Source organism: Gymnogyps californianus, chromosome 20 (assembly GCF_018139145.2).
Source record: "Gymnogyps californianus isolate 813 chromosome 20, ASM1813914v2, whole genome shotgun sequence".
Lineage (NCBI taxonomy): Eukaryota > Metazoa > Chordata > Aves > Accipitriformes > Cathartidae > Gymnogyps > Gymnogyps californianus.
Window position 1 is genome coordinate 4,322,471 of NC_059490.1, and position 18,746 is coordinate 4,341,216.

At 39.4% G+C, this 18,746-nt stretch overlaps 1 protein-coding gene across 2 annotated transcripts in view; it reads right to left on the minus strand.

Annotated features, from left to right (window-relative positions):
- Window positions 1-3,785: 3,785 nt before the first annotated feature.
- RABEP1 (rabaptin, RAB GTPase binding effector protein 1) overlaps window positions 3,786-18,746 on the minus strand; it is a 50,560-nt gene continuing 35,599 nt past the window's right edge. For both annotated transcript variants that reach the window (XM_050909036.1, XM_050909037.1), the window contains exons 9-18: window positions 16,032-16,499; window positions 13,706-13,810; window positions 12,825-12,941; window positions 11,421-11,519; window positions 9,828-9,968; window positions 8,911-9,100; window positions 8,564-8,619; window positions 7,555-7,653; window positions 6,623-6,739; window positions 3,786-4,444 (exon numbers count right to left, since the gene is read on the minus strand). In XM_050909036.1, coding sequence (XP_050764993.1) covers window positions 4,343-4,444; window positions 6,623-6,739; window positions 7,555-7,653; window positions 8,564-8,619; window positions 8,911-9,100; window positions 9,828-9,968; window positions 11,421-11,519; window positions 12,825-12,941; window positions 13,706-13,810; window positions 16,032-16,499 — 1,494 coding nt within the window. In that variant the 3' untranslated portion in view covers window positions 3,786-4,342. The remainder of the gene's footprint in view (window positions 4,445-6,622; window positions 6,740-7,554; window positions 7,654-8,563; window positions 8,620-8,910; window positions 9,101-9,827; window positions 9,969-11,420; window positions 11,520-12,824; window positions 12,942-13,705; window positions 13,811-16,031; window positions 16,500-18,746) is intronic.

Below are 18,746 nucleotides of genomic sequence, written 5' to 3' on the forward strand. Positions count from 1 at the left end.
CACGCTGTGGTTTTTGCTTTTCTCCGGGGAAGGAGACTGTGCGGCAGGTATTTTATATATGTGGTGTGTGTGACAGCGTCATACTTACAGCTAGCTCAGTAGTGTGGGAATTGCTACTTCCTTCCGAAAGCTCCCTGGGGTTATTCTGGGAGACTTCTCCTACCCTTGGTCCGTGGCGGGGTTACTGCGGGGGAGGCCTGTGGCAGAAGGCAGAGCAGAAAGACCAGAGAAGCGCACACACTTCAGCAGCTTTTTTTAATTTGGAACACTTTCTTCATAAAGGACACACCTTCAATACAGTTAACAAATGGTTACACTTGAATCCTGTAGACAGCAGAATTCTACACCCACAATTGCACAGGACACCAATGGCTTGGTTCACTGGAATGCAGTATTAACTTCCCAACACTCAGTTTGCCCTTATCAAAAGATGGCTCTGGAATCCGTCTTGACATTAAAAGGCCGATTATTGATCTGCTGTAGACAAACTTTAGTGGACAATAAATAATTGTTGTCCCCTCCCCCCACCCCTTAGAAAAGGTGACATGGTCAAGCTCAGTTTTGAAAAGTCGTACTGCACTGCTACAAAAGTGGCACAGTAAGAGGTGCCCAAGTAAAGCTGTAAGGAAAGGAGGGCTGTTAGTACCTGTTAGGTAACAAGGTTACCAGACATGCTGCAAGAACACTTTTTTTTGTACAGATTAAGACTATACAAGTATAGGAATGCATACAAAACTTGATCTCGTCCCTTTTACAGTCTACACGAACAGAATCCAGTTTTCTAATCCACTCACCCTGTGTATCGTAGCTGACCTGCCAGGTTAGAAGTAGCGCCTGTTAAGAATCGCTTACTAAGGCAGGAGAACCTACCACCCTACTCAAATCAAGGTCCAGAACACCAAAACTGGAGGGAAGAGCATTTGTCTTCTGATGTTCTATGAGCAATAACAAACACCATAATCCATCCAGTATCTACACCAAGAGCTTTTACTACACTTAATTTACAGTCATCTTTTAAATTTGCTCCACAAATTTGGCACACACTGTTTTGTTTTTAAAGGCTCCTCTAAGTTTCTGAAGTTTGAGTTCAGCAGAAGCTCGAGTTACTGCTTCTGAAGCTGTGCTTTCCTTCCCCAGGAGGGACAGCCCCCCTGGGTCAGCAGGACAGCTGTTGGTAGTGAGCACATCTCCCACCACTTCTGTGAAGTCAGGTTTCCAATTTAAAAATGAGAAATTGTTAAAAAAGTACGATCTTAAGTTGCATCGGTTGGGGAAAAAGGTCACTCGTATTCCAAGTCTAAAAGGGTCACAGCTAGTACTTAAACAGGAGTAAAGGTGTTTGTGTGCATGATGGAATAAGGTGGTAAAAAGGAAACCCACCACACACAGTAATTGCACACCCTTCCTCTCCAAACCAAAAGGACGTTCCTTCACTGACTCACACGGTGCCTGGTTTAAAAGCAAGGAAGCCGGCAGTCAGCACCCCCCTTTCACGTGGGTGCTCGTCTCAGTCCCCTGCGTGCCCTACCGCACACACCTCCAGCCTCCTCCACATCAACCACCGTGCCATCGCTGTCCGCTGAGAAAACTACACAAGCATGCATACGAACACGCACACACACACATGCAGAACTCCATTCGGCAACTGTTATATTTGTTACTGCGTCTATGGAAGATCACAAACGGATTGCCCACTCACCTGTCTTCCCCTACGGACTGCAGAAAGACACCCTGCAGCCATCACCTGCAATCTGACAACACCACACCTATAGAAAGCCATGGCAACAATTTGTAAAAAATACACTAAGGAAAAGCCACACCAGCTCTGTACTATTTGAAACAATCTAAAATGGTCAGCTACGGCCGTGGTTGTTTAGAGCAGACGGTAAGGCAGGGCTGCTGAGAATGGGCACTGACACATGGACCAGAAAGGGATGCTGAAAGGCCATTAACAGCCGCTTTCCTTGCTCTCTTGCACTAGGAGGACAGTCCAGAAACTCAACCAAAAATTCTTTCTCTGCGTAAGTCTTCGGGTGCAGTTCCTCAAGTGTTCAGCTTGCTGAAGAGATGTATAGGATTTGTAGTTTTGCCATACAACAATAGGCTTCCTTAAACACTGCTGCACAGGTTAAGTATCAGTAGCCAGTTACGAGTTAGTTTTTGGGAAGGAGGGGAACACAGGAAAAAGCTTTTCATTCTGCAGCTCCTAATAAAGGCCTGTATTTTTTTCTCCAAAGTTTACTCAACAGAATAGGACCCTAAGCATTGGAAAACTGAATGCAAAACGTCTGGTATTGGATTTATGCATCAGGAGGCAGCTGCTGTCACCTCACAGTTCAGCAAATAGTGAGAAAGGTTAAAAAAACCCAAATCTGGTAATAGTCAATTAATAAAGAACCTAAGCCACATTTCAATTTCATTTTAAGTGAAACTAAGTGTCATCTTAGGAAGATGACAACTCTGCCATCTATTAGTCTAGTCATTACTAAGGTAGGAAAAATGGGTTTTGGGTGTCAGGATTATGAAAGGAATTAATTGCTAGGGTGAATAAAATGCTCTAATTCTTGCAATGACTGACAAGGAATTGAGCTTGTATGCTTCTTTTTGGCTGTTTTTAAGGCATTCCTCTTCAAAACCATCGGTTCTAACTTTATGTTAGTAGCAGGATATACCCTGCTAAAAATAGGATTTAAGCACTTAAAATATAGTCATGTGCATTACAGTTTGGAGCATTTTCTGTCACTTCTGTCTTCTTCATCACCTTCAGATCTATGGCCAAGCATGTAAAGAAAAAACAATAAGCAATGGAGGAAAGTCTAAGTTACAAGTTTTGGACAGTAGTGATCTGCTCCTTCAGCCTCCTTTCTTTTAGAGTTGTGAGTAGGGGCCAGTTCAAGAACTCCACCAGTATGATCAACACCTGCAACCGTACATGAAACCACTACTATCCAACTGCGTGCGTGAAACTCCAACAAAAAAGGAGGAGGAATGGTCATGTTACTGCCATACATTTACAGAACAAGAAACCCAAACCTAGCACCCGATTGGTCACATGAGTTTCTTGCCTCTGCTATCACGTTACATAGTGTAATTTAAAAGTATGGTTATAGAAATATGGGACAGTGTAGGAGTCAACTGAGCAATACCATGATACCACACTAAGGTAAGAGATGCACTGTACCTTTCAAACTTGAACCAGCAGAATAATGCAGAATTTGCATTTGTGCTCTGTGATTGAGAGTGCAATCACTGTTTTGCATACTATTAAGCTGACCCAGCAGAGGTGGGTCAAGCTGACTGCTTCATTCAGCACCTTACCTTGACACTTTCCAGTGAAAGCTAGCAACTTTACATCTGGTGTCATCCACCGGAGCAAAGCGGACCTGCATAAACCCCATGCCAATGCTCAGACAATGCACAGGATTTTTACTAGCTTTTTTTTTTTTTTTTTTAAACACAGAGAAAGGATTACAGGTACTGCTCAGCTTTAGAGATGAGAAAGAACCAGTTGTAGTTCCATATTCTAAATTACATTTGTGAAAAGAGATTACAAAACAGTGCATTTCTTGTGCTTTTCTTGAAGTATCAGAATTCAACGGAAAAATTTCAAGGAGCTAAATTCTCAGTACATTTTTCATTTTTTTGAACTGGCATTTATCTGTTCAGGAGACACACAGCTCACTCATGTCCACCACATTTCAGCAGCATTCAGATTCTTCAACACAGAGTCAATGGTTAAAAAAAAAAAAAAAAAAAAAAGAAAAAAAAAGAGTACTGAGTTATGAAATAAGATCAATATCCAGTGTCCTGCTAATAAAGTCATATTTTAATATAAAATATTCATACAGCATACTCTACACCTCATTCTCTCTGCTAGCTGAATACTGTTACTGACTATTCAAACAGAAAAACTTCAACCACTTTGCTCTTCAATGTTTTGGAGGGACAATATGGTTTCCAGCAGCTACTTTGATCACAGTAGTGGGGGGAAAGGAAAGAGGGAAAGACAGGGGGTAAATGTTCCAAAACTCTATATTAGGTTACGAAGTCGGCTGAAAGAGGGGAAGTTTTTCAGAATGTAAGGACTGATCCCACTCGGTGGAACACGAAACACCGCACTCATTAGTGTTTCCATTAGAAAGTTCTCCTTCCTACACTGCAAGTCACCCTTGTGCTCTCTTCCTGCCCAGTACGAAACCTTTTTCCCTCTAGAAACAAAACTTAGTCATTGCTCCCCTCTGTTGTCTTCCGCTCTTTCGGTTAGAGTTAAATAATAATTAATGTTGCTATAAAGATGAGTTAAAAACCCCAAATGCAGCCTTGGAGCCCGCTCATCAGGGTGTCATGTTTCAGGAAGCTGATTAATGTCCGTCAGTTTTGTGTCATTCAGGATTGCACGGATTCTCTCCAGCGAATCTGCCTGCCGGATCCGCTCCAGCTGCACCTACAGAAAACCAACAGACGCAATTGAGCTCGTAAAACATGCCGATGCAAGACCACAGACCCATAACGAGAACTGAGTCAACAGGCCATGTTAGCAACCCCTAGTACCTGTGCAAGCAGAAGAGAGATCAAATTATCATTGGCTGAAAAATGCAAGGCGTGAAGGAGCACAAGCTTAATTTACAACCAAGAATGGGAGGAAGACGTAAGGCAGTTGCGTTTTTACAATAAAAAGCCACTTTCTGGAGGGGGTCAAGCAAGCCTTCATCGTCACTCTATGTTTTGCCTAATAACCAGTCACTGACACCATACTGGCCAGGCAAACTGGAGGAGGTGTGCAAAGCAATGTAAACTTTCACAGAAAGAATGTAAAGGAAGTACAGACCGCCTAACATATGCCTTCAAACCTCTCAAGATCAAAGCTAAAATGCTCTTGGAGGAAATGTCCCATTTCCAAGCTCACTCCTGTTACTTGCTTTTCTGATAATCTATCTTAAGCTATTTGTTATATGCTGAAAAAGTGCCCAGCACAACTGTGCTGAAATGAATGCAGAGAGATCATAATTTTTTTTTTTTTTTTTTTTTTTTTTTTAAACATTCAAACTTTCACATTCTTTGTATTAGGATCTGGGCTTTCAGCTGTAAATTCCCGAGTGGTTAATTGATTTTTAGCCCTTCCTGTCCATTGCTGATACCTAATTTGGCCAGTGGACACCTCACACAAGTGATAGTCGCCCAGGCTCTCCACTGACGAGGTCAGGGAAGGAAATAACCCTGTCTGGCTATCAAGAAACCAAAATCCTCATTCGATGGTAATCTCTCGTGTTACACAGCAGATCTTGTACTATGTATGGTGGAGATGGCACAAACCATTGTTTAAACTGAAAGCACTAACTGCTGAGAAAATAATGTGTAATAACTGCTTAGGGGCAGAAAGAAAACACAAAATACAGAGCTACAACACTCTTAGTGAGCTCATTACTGAAGGCCTACTAAACTACCTGCAAGTTTTGGAAGAGTACACCACAAATCTTCAAAGTGGTGTATATGTTTTTGCTCTAAGAACTGTGTAAACCAGTGCATGCAGTACTTTAAAAAAAAAAAAAAAAGGAGAGAGAATGATGACAAGCAAGAAGCAACTTCACTAGCCAGGACAATTCAATAGTCTCCTTTGTCCTACCTACTCCTCCAGAAACAGTCAGAACAAAAGAGGACAGTTCCCTATTGTCCATCCAGCTAAACTCTGTCTAGTAAACAATCCCCTATATTCCTGTTTTAGTCTTCCAAATAAACCTGAACACTTGACTCAAAAAAATCTGTATTTTTAGTTGTGCTGAATTTCACCAAGCAGACTGGCCAAGAACTCAAAGGAGACAGTGCTGAAATTCAGCACCTCCTTCGTGAGCAAGATTTCTAGTAAGCTGGAGTGTGAGGGGGGTGCAAATTCTAAAAACACAGACACTGAAGGTGAGACCAATCTAGCCTGGCTTCCTGAGGAGACAGTTAGTCACGCTGCAAACACAAAAACTGCAGGTCCCTTCGTGCTCTCTACAGTTAACAGAAAGAGAGATCAGCCTGACAAACTGGAATTAGCCTTAATGAACATCCCTGCCAAAGCTTCCTTCAGCCACCTCTTGGTACCTCATCGCCAACCACAGGTTCCACTTTTTGGAGGAAATACAAGGATAGTAACAGTGACAATAGCAAGGATAAGACTTTTAGACAGTATAAACAGAAAGCAGTAAATATAACATGAAGAACCATTTCATATATTCGTATCAAACAGTACAAGTTCCTTACTCTGTCCTCAAATATTTGCAACCTAATGATTTGCTATGAAAAGTAACATACTAGAAAAACATCAGGAGACAGACAATGAAATACTAGGGTCTAAAGGTACCATCATTTATGGCTCTCTACAGTTCCTTTTAGTACAACAATTGTGTATCTTTGCTGCTGAGAATCGGTTGGAATCAAGTAATCAGAATAAAATCCCCAATAGGCTTTAATACTAATATTATCCTAGGAACACTTGATCAGTTTATTATACTAATAACTTTAAGAACAGCTCATAAATACCACATAAGAAAATTTACAACTGCCACTTCTTATTTTACACAGCTCTGGAGAAGTAAAGAAACAAAAGTAGCACCTTACAAATTGATTGCACTTCCCTTACCTGAAGCGTCTGAGAAAGCTTTACAAAATCTCTCTGCACTTGCTCACTGACATCTAATTCAGTCTGCAACCGCTGAGCTTTATTCTTCTCTTCAAATACCAGCTGTTCAAGGTTTGCCTGAAGAGAAAAAGATTCTTTATGCTATGGTTAAACTGAATAAAAGAGGAGAAGCTTGTATAAACTGGTTAAAGCATGATACTAGAGCAAAGAATCATGGTTATTCTCAAGAGTCCTGGCAAGAAATTAAACCAATCACTCTTTCTACACCTCAATTTTCCTAGCTGCAAAATCAGGGGCTAATATCCATCAGACAAACATCCTCATTAGATAGGTTAAAGCATGAAAAAGCCCCATGTCTTTTAACAGCATTATGTCCAAGGATCTCAAAATAAAAAAAGCAGATTTCTGAGTTTTAATGAAACATGACCATAGATGAAGGGCAGTAATTTGCTGGTGAAAATATAACTATCTTGCTGTCTTGAGTTTTAGTCAAAAAAGTCTTTGGGGGAAGGCAGGGGGAGGGGGGGTGGAAAATCAGATCATAATTAATTCATCTGACTGCCAAAGTAGGGCTCCTTCCTACAGGAACAACAAAACGACACTTATTCAAAAGTATCAAAGCATTCAAACCAAGGTTTGGTTAGTCAGGCAGCCTTCTATATGCAGAAATGTTATTGAAGCCTAACTTTGGAAGACACTCCAAAAGAAATATTCAAGTTAGCAGCAATTCAGATCCACTGCTGTACAAATCCAAGTGCAAAGTGATTGGGATGAGGATTTAAACCACATCCAGTGGACACTATTTCACTGCCAGAATCTTATCAACATTCAAAAGCTTCCTTTTTCATTCTTACGTAGTGACACATTCTCTGACCACAGTCTGATCATCATAAAAGATGCATATATACTTCATACGCAGACATCATAGCTACCTTTGCTGCCGTCTCCTTCTTCAGCTGTTCTTCTAGAGTGTTTTTTGTTTCCTGCAGACTCTCCAGCTGCTGCAGGTTTTCCTGCGAAGAACTTTCCAACTATATTATAATAATAAAAAAAGTATTAACTAAGCCTCCTAACATTTCAATTTCTCACAGTCCCTCCATACAGGAAGTACAGCCTAAGCGTCTTTCCCGGGACTCAGAAATTCACCTAAATAATCTCTCCTAGGGACACAGAAAACACTTAAATAACATCTCTTTCTCTCCATTTATTTCTTTTTGGAGCTGGAGAGAAATGGCCAAACCTGACATTTAGGTTATTATTAGGTAGCCTAATATTAGTTAGGAATTAGTTAACCCAATATTTAGGTTACAGATTAATAAACAGACAAAACACCTTTTAAGGAACAGAACTATGAATGGGTCCCAGTCCTACACTGGCATCAATACAGCTATTCTGTCCTTCAGAGTTCCAGGCATGACCTTACGTGTTTCCTTTGAAATGGTCACAGAAGCTACACAGGCGCAGTTACAACACAGGTGCACCTACACTCTTAGTTGATACCAAGAGTTGCAACAGACTGAGCGCGTCCAGCACAGTGTCAGTGCCTTCAGTAAGAAAATTTGTGCAAATGCATAGACTGGTGTTCCTTCCTACAGAAAGGAACGGTTATCTACGCAAATAAGCCAGCCCTCCAGCATCCCACAAGCATGTTGAGATGAAGGAACAATAATGTTACGTGTTTCAGAACTGTCTCCTTAGTTTAGCGCTCTTTCCCTCCCAATACTGGGCATACTAAACATCAGACAAAAAAATATATCCAAAGTGTTACTGACACCTCAAAGGCAGATGGGAAAAAAAGTTCATTTTCTCTGATATGAAAAGGTTGATATCACAGACAGCAACACAGTGTCACTGATAGAACTAGCAGAAAAAAAGAATCCTGTTCATTTAAGAAAAAAACAAAAACAAAAGCAAAAACCCCACAGCGAAAAGACTCCTTACCTGTTCCTTTTCCACTTTTATTCTTTCCAGTTCAGCTTTTAAACTGGAAATGGAAGCTACAAAACAAGAATATTAAAGCTTAAATGCAAGAAAAACATAGGAAACTGGACATACCCTGTTTACTTCTGTTAATATTTAAAGGAGAATTAAGCACATGCTACATCAAAGGTACCTCAAAGGTAAACAAATAATTGTACTTTCGTTTTCAGCTGCACAACTTTGGTGTATCTGCTATCAAAAATGGACAGTATTTAAAATTCTGACAAACCTACTTATCACAAAATCAAGTCTTCACTTATCTTACTAATTTCTGATATTCCTGTTTTGAGACTTTTACCCCTGCTCACCTATTTCCTCTTTGCAATTCTCTATTTCCAGCTGTAGAGTTTCTTCTATATTTTCTTTCAAATATTGTTCCGCTTGAATCTGTTCTTTTAAGAATAAAATCTCTGCCTTAAGTTTCTCCTCAAGGTGATCTGCTGCTGTCCGCACACTAATTATGTCTTCACGATATTTTAAAATCAGCTCACGGAGCTCCTGAATCAATGATTAGCAAAGATTTGTATTATGATCTTCAGATACATGCAGTACTATGTTTATAAGCGTACAAGCCAAAGACAAAGTTATGCTACCCTGAGGTTTGTCCCACCATACCAGATCTTGCATCCAGCGAGGTATTAAAACAAAATCACAAACAGTTTGCTTGGCCACAGTAAATGAAGAACACGTAAAGATTCACGTCTCCACAGGCGTATGAGCCTCTCCCCCTGCCCTTCACCCCCCACAATCTTTTAAGCTTGACATGCTTGAGCGTAAGGGAGTGGCCATGAAAAGGATGACAAGGCTTATCATTATTCAAGGCTCAGGATTATTACTGGTCTTAACGCCTGGACAGAAATTAAAGTGACTGACTTAGCTTAATTTATTGAATCAATATCTACATTCGAGCTATGGTGACTGAACACTTGTGTGCCCAGTTGCAAAATACAGCTTACACTAGCTGAACCGGGATAAACCCAGACTCTACTGACAACAGAGCAGTTGTCAGGCCATAGTTAACTCATTTTATTATCTATCCATATCCTGAAGCATGCTCACGGCACAGTGGGATCAGACTGCTGATTTTGTACATCACAGACTTACAGGGTTAAAATCCAGATTATTGTTCATTGTGCTATTTGAGTCAGCTTTTTGATAAAGAAGATTCTTCCAGTGAGATCTAGTCACATGCATTATTTGTGTTAATGATTTAAAAATGTTTTACCTCTGCTGCTTCTGGTAGGATGAAATCTTCGGCTTGCTGTAAAGACACATGCAAGCTATGTTTTCCTTGAAGACTTTCGTTATCTTTTTGCAGTCTCACCAACTCTTCTGAAACCTGCTCCCTTGACTGTGTCAGGACAGCCTCCAATGCAAAGAAAAGCATAAATTCTCACTTACGGTCATGCTCAGATCTCTTCATGCCCCATTTACTATCATTGCTTTCAAAAGTCTGGTGAATTGATATTCTTTGTAAAGGGAAACAAAATGATTGTGTGGATCAACACAATCAGTTCTCTCTTGCCTGGCCTATGCACCAGAAATAAAAGCAAGATCGATCTTAACTGTACAGGCAGATAGGAGGAAGCAAGTGATAAATACAGCATTGTTAAGTCTCCCAATTTTCTTCCATATTTATCCATTAGCTAGCTGTGCTCATGGGGTGGGGGGGAAATCACATGTGGTTTCGGTAACTGGCAGTGATGTTTATTAAAATCACCTAACTCCTCAGCTGTAAGATCAGGTTATTCAAAAACCTTAAACATTCATCCTGAAACTTTCAATGGTAGGTGTCTGCCTCCCACTGTCTTTTGAGGAAAACATCAAAAGAGCTGATCCCTTGTGAAGAAAAAGGATTAAGAAAACATAGTTTCGCTTGCATTACAAAAGAAAAAAAATCCAGTGAACTTTTCTGAGAGGAATGGTTGCTTCGCTATAGGGAAACAGGGACATGAACTCTGACAGAAGCTGCCCTTTGTATTATAGGTGGACAGCATGAAAAGCATATTCAGAGCAATACATTTTCTGAATCTCCTGCATCTCTGTTAGGCATGCTCTCACACAGAACATCAAACAGAACATTTCTGCAAGCAATGTCCTGATGTCCTACAGACAATCCCAGACCCCAGAAATGCAATACTGGGATTCATGAGAATGAATGCTCTTAGTCCCCGCAATGCAGCACAAGGGAGGAAAAAAGAAGAAACTTGATTCTAATACAGAAGGGAATGAATTGCTTTAAGGAAGTTAGACTTTGTTCTGCCCTAGAAAAAACGAGGTCCCATTCCTATTCTCTGGCTTAATTCCTACAAGATGCTCAAAATAGTTTAAAAAAAACTAAGTTCCCACACATGTATCTTCGTGGGTGTTAGGGCTGACATTTTAAGTCTGACCTGTAAAAACATTGAACATTCGTCTCAAACTCAAGAAAATATTCATTAGCAATGGTACTTGTGATGAATCCTAAAAAACTGTCTTGAGAAAATCTATTCTGTATTCAGATCTGAGGTGAAATAAGACAATAAATGGGCATGGAATGTACATAATGAGCAAGGGGGAAAAGAAGTTGACTAGTGATCTCCATATTAATCAATATGCATACACACAGAAAGTATGACAGACTGACTCCACAAACTTTTACAGGTCCAGCGCTTGCTATCAGAGCTCACTCAATCAGTATCTTTACATGTTAAGGTGCACAGCTCTCTCTAGTCAAGCTTAGCTGGGCAGCAAGACAAAGTCTTTTACAAACACACTGAGCTCCAAAGGTTAGGCAAACAGTGCTGTTCAAGTGACCTCTGGGCTTAAGCTGTCTTACCATTTGCTCCTGGACACTTCTCTTTGCTTGCAAAAACGCCTGCTGCAGTTCGCTGAGGAAGTTCTCCGACTTTTGACATTTAGCCATAAGCAAAGAGATCTTAAAAAAAAAAAAAAAAAAAAAAGAAAACCCACATAGACAAAGATATAAAGCATGAAACAGATTTTGAAGAAGAAATAACCATTGAAGTTCCCTTGCCTGTTATCATTACTAATACATACTTTGAAATTTCAAACTAATCCACTAAAGTTTATTTTGTTAATTCCTTACTCAGTAAAGCAGTAATGCAGCTCAAGTCAGCAAGAAGAAATGCTGTGCTTCTATACCAATAATATACTTATATTCTATTTACCAAAGTCTAAACAACAAATAAACAGTTAATTCTAATCAAACTTGAATGTAAGCCAGTTCAGAGACACTGAAGGGAAACTGCAGAGCTACTACCTAAGTTTGCAGCATTTTCTTTAAGGTAAAGTAATTTTTCGTACCTTTCTCTGAATGCACAGATCTTCAAAAACTTTACAATTAAGTTATTCTACAGCTACATGTGCTTAACAGTAAGATTAAGCATTACTTAAGAGCACCCTGGTACAGCCAAAAGAACGAACATATAAACATATTCCTGTCATCTAAGACAGACTTTGGCTAATGACTACTGTTTCCTTAGTAAGAAAAAAAATACTGGGTGGGATGGAAGAGAGAAAGTCTTCCAGCTCAAGTGAAGTAAATTCAATGTCTTGTACACAGCATTTACCTAATATCATAATCTTTAATAGGCCAAAAATGATTACTTTTTTTTTTTTTTAAAGCTATGACTACCACTCTTCCTATGTGGCTCCATTGTTCCAGGAGAGTTACGTACACATCTCAGACTGAAAAGTCTTTTCAGTGGGCTATTATTTTAAAGAGGTCTAGTGCATATTTTGGACCAACTACTGTTAACTGCCTGCTCAGCTACTCATTAACTGTATGTCTTCACCCCAAGTCCATTAACTGGGTGTCAGGTATTGATGAGAGCAAGTGGTATGAATAGTACTACTCTTCTACCGACAAGGACAGCGACCAAGAACACAGGGCTACTTTTGCATGTCTGGGTGATTTCATACACAGGTCACTTGAAAACTCAAAACACTACTCAAATTCCAGTTATCACCTCTGTAACAGATTTCAAGATTAGAGATGAAACTTCAGGGCCAAAATTGGACAACATGGCATTAGAGACATGTCAAACTTATCTAGAAACTGTGGCAGACTCAGGTGGAGCACAACTAACCCTAGAAATTCTCATTTTTGTTGCCTCTACAGCAGGTAGTCCATCCATAGCTAACAGAAGACGAGTTCTTGTTACATACTTTTGAATAACATTTCATGATTCCTACCATCTTGATTACAAAGTGCTTGTACCTGATTAGAGGAATCTTCAGCACTTTGTTTCATGTAATCCTCCAATTCCTGTTTCTCTTTCATTGTCTTTTCCAGCTGGTCATTAGCCTGCCTCAGCATCACTTGCAGCTTTTTGACCTGTGTTGTTACAACAAAACAATTTAATTTTCCATTCTTTTGGGGAGCATTTATTTCCTGAACACAAATATAATCTACCCCATCGCACCCCCAAACCACAAAACAAAATCCCTCAAAACCCTATGCAACCCAGAAGTTCCTTTGTTATTCTTCTGAAACACCGTGCGTCACAGATGACACCTATAAGGAAACATGGGACATCAAACTGCACTGGACCATCGCCATGTAATGACTTCAATCACTTATTTCAAAGCAGAATGTGACTCATGCCTTCCATACCCATCTGAAAATTGTTCTTCAGTATATGGCAGGAAACAAACATCCTCCAATACTTTACAGTCATTTTATGCTGCTAGGATGAGGTCCTCTAATTTTTCCTTTGCTGTTAACAATTCTTGCAGTATGAAAGATAATAGAATTTAATGCATGACAAGCATTTCAGAATATAAATTATGAAAGATACTGACTTCAGCATGAGCACAGCACTTTTTATAGAACAGTGCCTTTACTGCATGGTCTTATAGCGCCGGATAAAGTGGTTCTCCAAGGTGAATCCTTAAGAAATATGTACACGTGGTGCTCATGACCACATACCAATAACAAATCAGGTTATGTCAATAAAATGTCAGAAGTTATCCAGATTTTAAGTATGATGACATTGTTCAATTAAAACCAATGAATAAAACAACAGATGGTTCATTGTTGCATCCTTAGTAGTTTGAATAGCTGCAAAAACCTTGCAAAAGCTAGAACAGAAATCCCACCTGGTCTCTTGTCTCAGCCTCCTGGATCTGGATACCTTGTAACTGCTTCTCATAATTCGAGCACATATCACAGCGTCTACCCAGCTTGTTCCCTGCATTCTGCACCTGAAGAACACAGAGTTATCACCTGCCATAAAGGCCATAAAATTCTTCAAGGAATGCAGGAGTGCTACATATTCTCAGGTATGTTGTGTGATCACAAAATATTACAGATAAAAGACAGCGGCAGAATCATGTAATGGCAAGATTAAGTTGCTCTAAAAGTAAAGGATAATGTAAATCAGCTGCAGGATATCAGCTTTTCCTGGCATGAGTCCCACTATTAGCACAAAAGCAATAAGCCATGACATGCAAGAGTTCATCATGTCATTCAATGTGTCCTTTTGAAATATATTCCTTAATTACCTGTACAAAAACAGATATCTCAGAGAAGAGCTTTCAACAGGCCATAGCATTTTTTCATGCAATTATTTTCTATTACAAATCAAATTATAAACACAATACTATGGTGTTTGGTTGGGGGGGGTGGGGGGGGTGGGTTTTTTTGTTTTGTTTCGAGGTCTTTTTGTGTGTGTGTGGTTTGTTTTTTTGGTTTGTCTTTTTTTCCTATTTTTTTTTTTTTTAAATCAATACAAAGCAATTAAAAAGCAAGTCAGTTCGTCAGATCAGGACTTCCTTAAATCTTTTTCCTCCTGTAACTGAGCTTTGAATATTTTTCAATGGCACATTCTAATTCTGTTCTATAACAGTCATCAAGCTTTATTTACTTTTTAATACCCTCCTCCAGTATTGCTCAGTATCAGAGACTGAATAATCAGCTAAAAGAACAATTGGGAAAGAATAAAGTAGAAGACAGATAGATTTTAAAAAAAAAAAAAAAAAAAAAGAAAAAAGAAACCAAAGGAGGGGGTGGGGAAGAAGTGTTGGGGTGTGCAGCAGGAAAACAAAGAGTAAACCAGCTGCCATTTTCAAATTGTAATGGTTTTGGTCAAGGGGACAAATGGAAGTTTAATCAAAGCTCCAGCTGCAAGTCAGGGTTGAGCTGAAATTGTATTTGCTGCTCCATGTCCCACCCACACAGAGTGGCATTCACATACCCTGCCTGTACTCCTGCCTCCAGAAACATGTGGGAAGCAGCGCATTTCTTTTCTGAATTCTAAGTAAGGGTTGGAGTAAAGTGTCATTGAAATGTCAACAGGGCAAGGAAATACGCAAGAGTAGAGGATTTAACTGAGCTCTGAGATCATGACGCCATAATTTCTCCAGATATTATGAATTGGTAGCAACACAAAAAAAAGCAACTTTACAATAGGTTTGGAGAAGACCTCTTAAGTAATGACTTGCAGATAAGTTGAATTCCAACAAGTTGAGGAAATAAAATACCACTAGTTCTTCATTTCATCTGTCCTTTGCTGGCCTCTTCTCTTTCACCGCATTCTTACATTCCTTTCTTTCACCCCCATCTTGTCTTCCTTTTCACCCATTATGGATTGTTATCTCCCCCCCTCCGCCTTTTCTTCCCCCTAAAGGGTTGCTCCTTGGCCTCTCTTCTTCAGAAAGAGTAACCACAGGAGCCCCACAATACTCCTCTTTTCAGCAAGAAACCAAATGCAAGCTTTGAACTGGCATCATATAAGGCTGCTGAAAAACTGACAGGCAGAACACCCAGAAGCAACAATTTCCTTGGTCACGCATACTGAAACTGGCACAGTGTTAAGTCTAATCTGCTGCTTGTCGCTCTCATAAATTGGTTTCTGATGATGCAAGTCCCCAACAATTTTCTGAAGCTTCCTTTGTGGTAGCTTTGTGTGTTATGCATATCTTGGCTGCTCATTCCTCAATTGCACTCCATGCACAATCCTCAGTAAAACTCCTTGGCGTACGAAACAGCACTGTTAGCTCTGCTCCTTTTGTTAATCTTTGCACTTTCCTAGTCACCCCCAGTTGCACTATAATGTCCTTTCCTTAGCTTCCCATTTTCTCCGTTTCTTTGAGTTCTCCCATCTTTTTTCACCCTCCCACATATCTGCGAGATCAACAGCCACCTCTGCCAGACCCTCCCCTAAGTGCAAAAATATCCTGTGTTTAGTAAAGCTGACTTTCCCACATAGTCAGCCAATACGGTTTACATCAGATGGGCTTTACCTGCAGAAGTACTCCAAGAGAGAAAAGTGAATAGCTACATATGATGCTACCTAGTTCCTTCCGCACCTGACTCCACGTAAAGCAAATTAGGAAGAGTTTTCGCCTAGCAGACAGCCCACAACACGCAGGCAGCCTGTCACGCAGGCAGCGGTCACAGCAGATGCATGCAGTGGGTACTCACCTCCTTCTGCAGTAGGTTCCATTCCGTCTCACTAACCAAACGGTAACCGCTAGGAGATACATAAGCACTTTCTACCCCTTGTGTAACACTGGAAAGAAGTGAAGCAGTCTCTTCTTGCTCTGGTGTCATTGCTTTGATTGCTTTTTCCTGGTCTTTGGTTAACATGAACCCACTTGGCATTTGCAGAGACCCAAGGGAAGCTGTATCAAAGTTCTCAGACACTGAATCTGCCCCAACAAGTGGTCCAAAATCTGACTCATCCAGATTCCCAGCAGATTTTGCTTTGTTGTTGTATCCTAAAGCTTTGGACTGTAAAGATCCAGATGTCCCCAGACTGTCTGTTGACTGTGCTCTCCGTAGTCCATCTTTAAACATATCATTATCAGATTTATTGAAAGATTCACCAGAAGAAAGAAGCAAGTCTGCATCCAACGAATGGACTGAGCCATGCGTGCTATTGACATGCACCTGGAATTGAAAAACAAGGAAGAAAAAATTATATACTCCATTCTAGAAGCATGGTACAAGAAGAATGCTGGACACTAACTATCAGACATGGTAAAGGCAAATTTAAATTGACTTTGGCAAGAACATCTGATCACTAAGCTTAAGATGGCAGAGAAAAGGATAGAGAACTGAAATGTACCAGCTAGAACTAAAAAACAAAACAGAACAACAAAAAAGAGTCTTCTGTTAAGAGTGTGTTTTTATAAGAATCTGTTTTCCTGCCACACAAGCAAGGACACAGTCACCTTACATCTTCCAATATTTGAAACAAAGTGCTCCTTCCACTAAAGAGATATACTTGCCATATCACTTCTAGAAGTATAATCTTCACAACAGAAGGCAAATACTCCACTTCTACAAGTAAATTCAGGAGTCTTTCGTAAAACAAAAAACTTTACATTAACATAAAAATAAATGGAGAATGATATACTTAATCTATTCTACACTGACAAGTGAATATTCTTCTTTCTTCTGCTTTGAGTGTCTGACAAGACATTGTAAGAAAAAGAAATATTTTCTTTAAAAGATTATTTGTACATAAAATAAAATGAAAAGGGAAAAGGCTGGGCTTAAACAGAAAGGTATCCTGGGAAATGCCAATACCAAAAGACACACTAACTGTCCTGTGATGGATATTAAGTTTCTTGATCTATTTTTATTTATTTGTAGCACTGAAAAGAGAGCAGTAATGCTTTATTTAAAAAAGCATATGACTGCTTTCAAAATACCTTCCAATATACTATGCAATTCTGCTTTGCCATTAGACATGCAAAGAAAATAACACTGAAAACAAGCCTCTTGAGAAAAATAATAATTTCTGAAATAGGTCCAGCAGAGACTAGCAGGCAGCTGGTACTTCCATATAGGTGTTTATAACTTATAACTATGTATTATGTACTACTGTTTTTATGACTGTTGCAAATGCCTTGTTTTAATAATTTTTAGGCATAATACTTATATTTACTTGTGTATATACGAGTTCAAGTTCATAACAAAAAGTCAAGAGAACGCAGACTTTATAAAATTGCATCTTCAGACAACAACTGTTTGGTGATACAGTTAACAAATCACTTGTATTGTAAACTGCTCAACAGAGAAGAGCTCAGAAGTCAAATTGTGACAAGTTGTAAGACGTGACTGATAATGAGATTCATTACCACTTGTAAAACACATCCTGTACAGTTAGAAAAGGTCATAAATAGCAACAAAACCAAATCAATAAACAAAACCAAAACCACTCTGGAAACTATGCCCTTTCTCAAAATGTAAAATTTTCCATTATGTTTAATTCCTAGAATTAAATAAATGTTGTGATTAAGGGACTAAAGAGTATCCTAGGAACAGAGATTAAAGAAAACATCAGAAGATAAAACTTTCGTTCACCATCAATGTGTCTCATTTGCATACCTGGATACAGAAGTGTTAGTATACAACGCAGTATTTGAAACAGAAAGTTTATCCTACAGTAAGAACACAAGGGCAGAACTACATCTCACCTACATTTAGATGTTATGACTCTGAACATCTTTCTGCATTCTGAACTGTTACAAATCATTGATAAGAACAAAAGGCAGACTCTAGAATTATATACTTTTTTCCCTTCAAAAAGGATAAATAAAATAGGCAAAATACTGGCTGACACTGCAAATTCTCATGTCTCTTGAAGCTTACATAAGCTTCTATAGCACAAAACTTGGTTTGTTTTTATTAACTTGTCCCTATTTTGACTTACAAAACCAAAGTGGAACCTGTCAGATGATCAGATGAACAAGCAAAATGCAGTGGAAAAGGCTAAGTAATTGCCCCTTTTGATATTGTTTCCAAGTTCCAACCTGTGTGCTCATTGGACTTGTTTCCTCACAAATTAGCTTAGGCAAATTTCAAGTACAATTTCAGCTTGTCCCAGCGTATGACTATCTACAACACCCAAATGGCTTGCTAACTAATGACATCCAGCAGCATCACTTTTTCTGGCTGTTATAATGGGTTTACTAATATAGCTCAAGCAGCTTCCACAAAAACTTGGTGCTGAGCCCCAGCTACTGGCTTAGCTAAAAAAAGCGTATTTTTGGTTGCTGAACAGATGTGGCCAAAAACCTCAACTCACGCAGTTGGATGTAGCTTAATACATACAGACACACACATCATACTATTTTGCACATGCTAAGCAACTGGCTAACTTCACAATCAATGATCTCAGACTTGCCT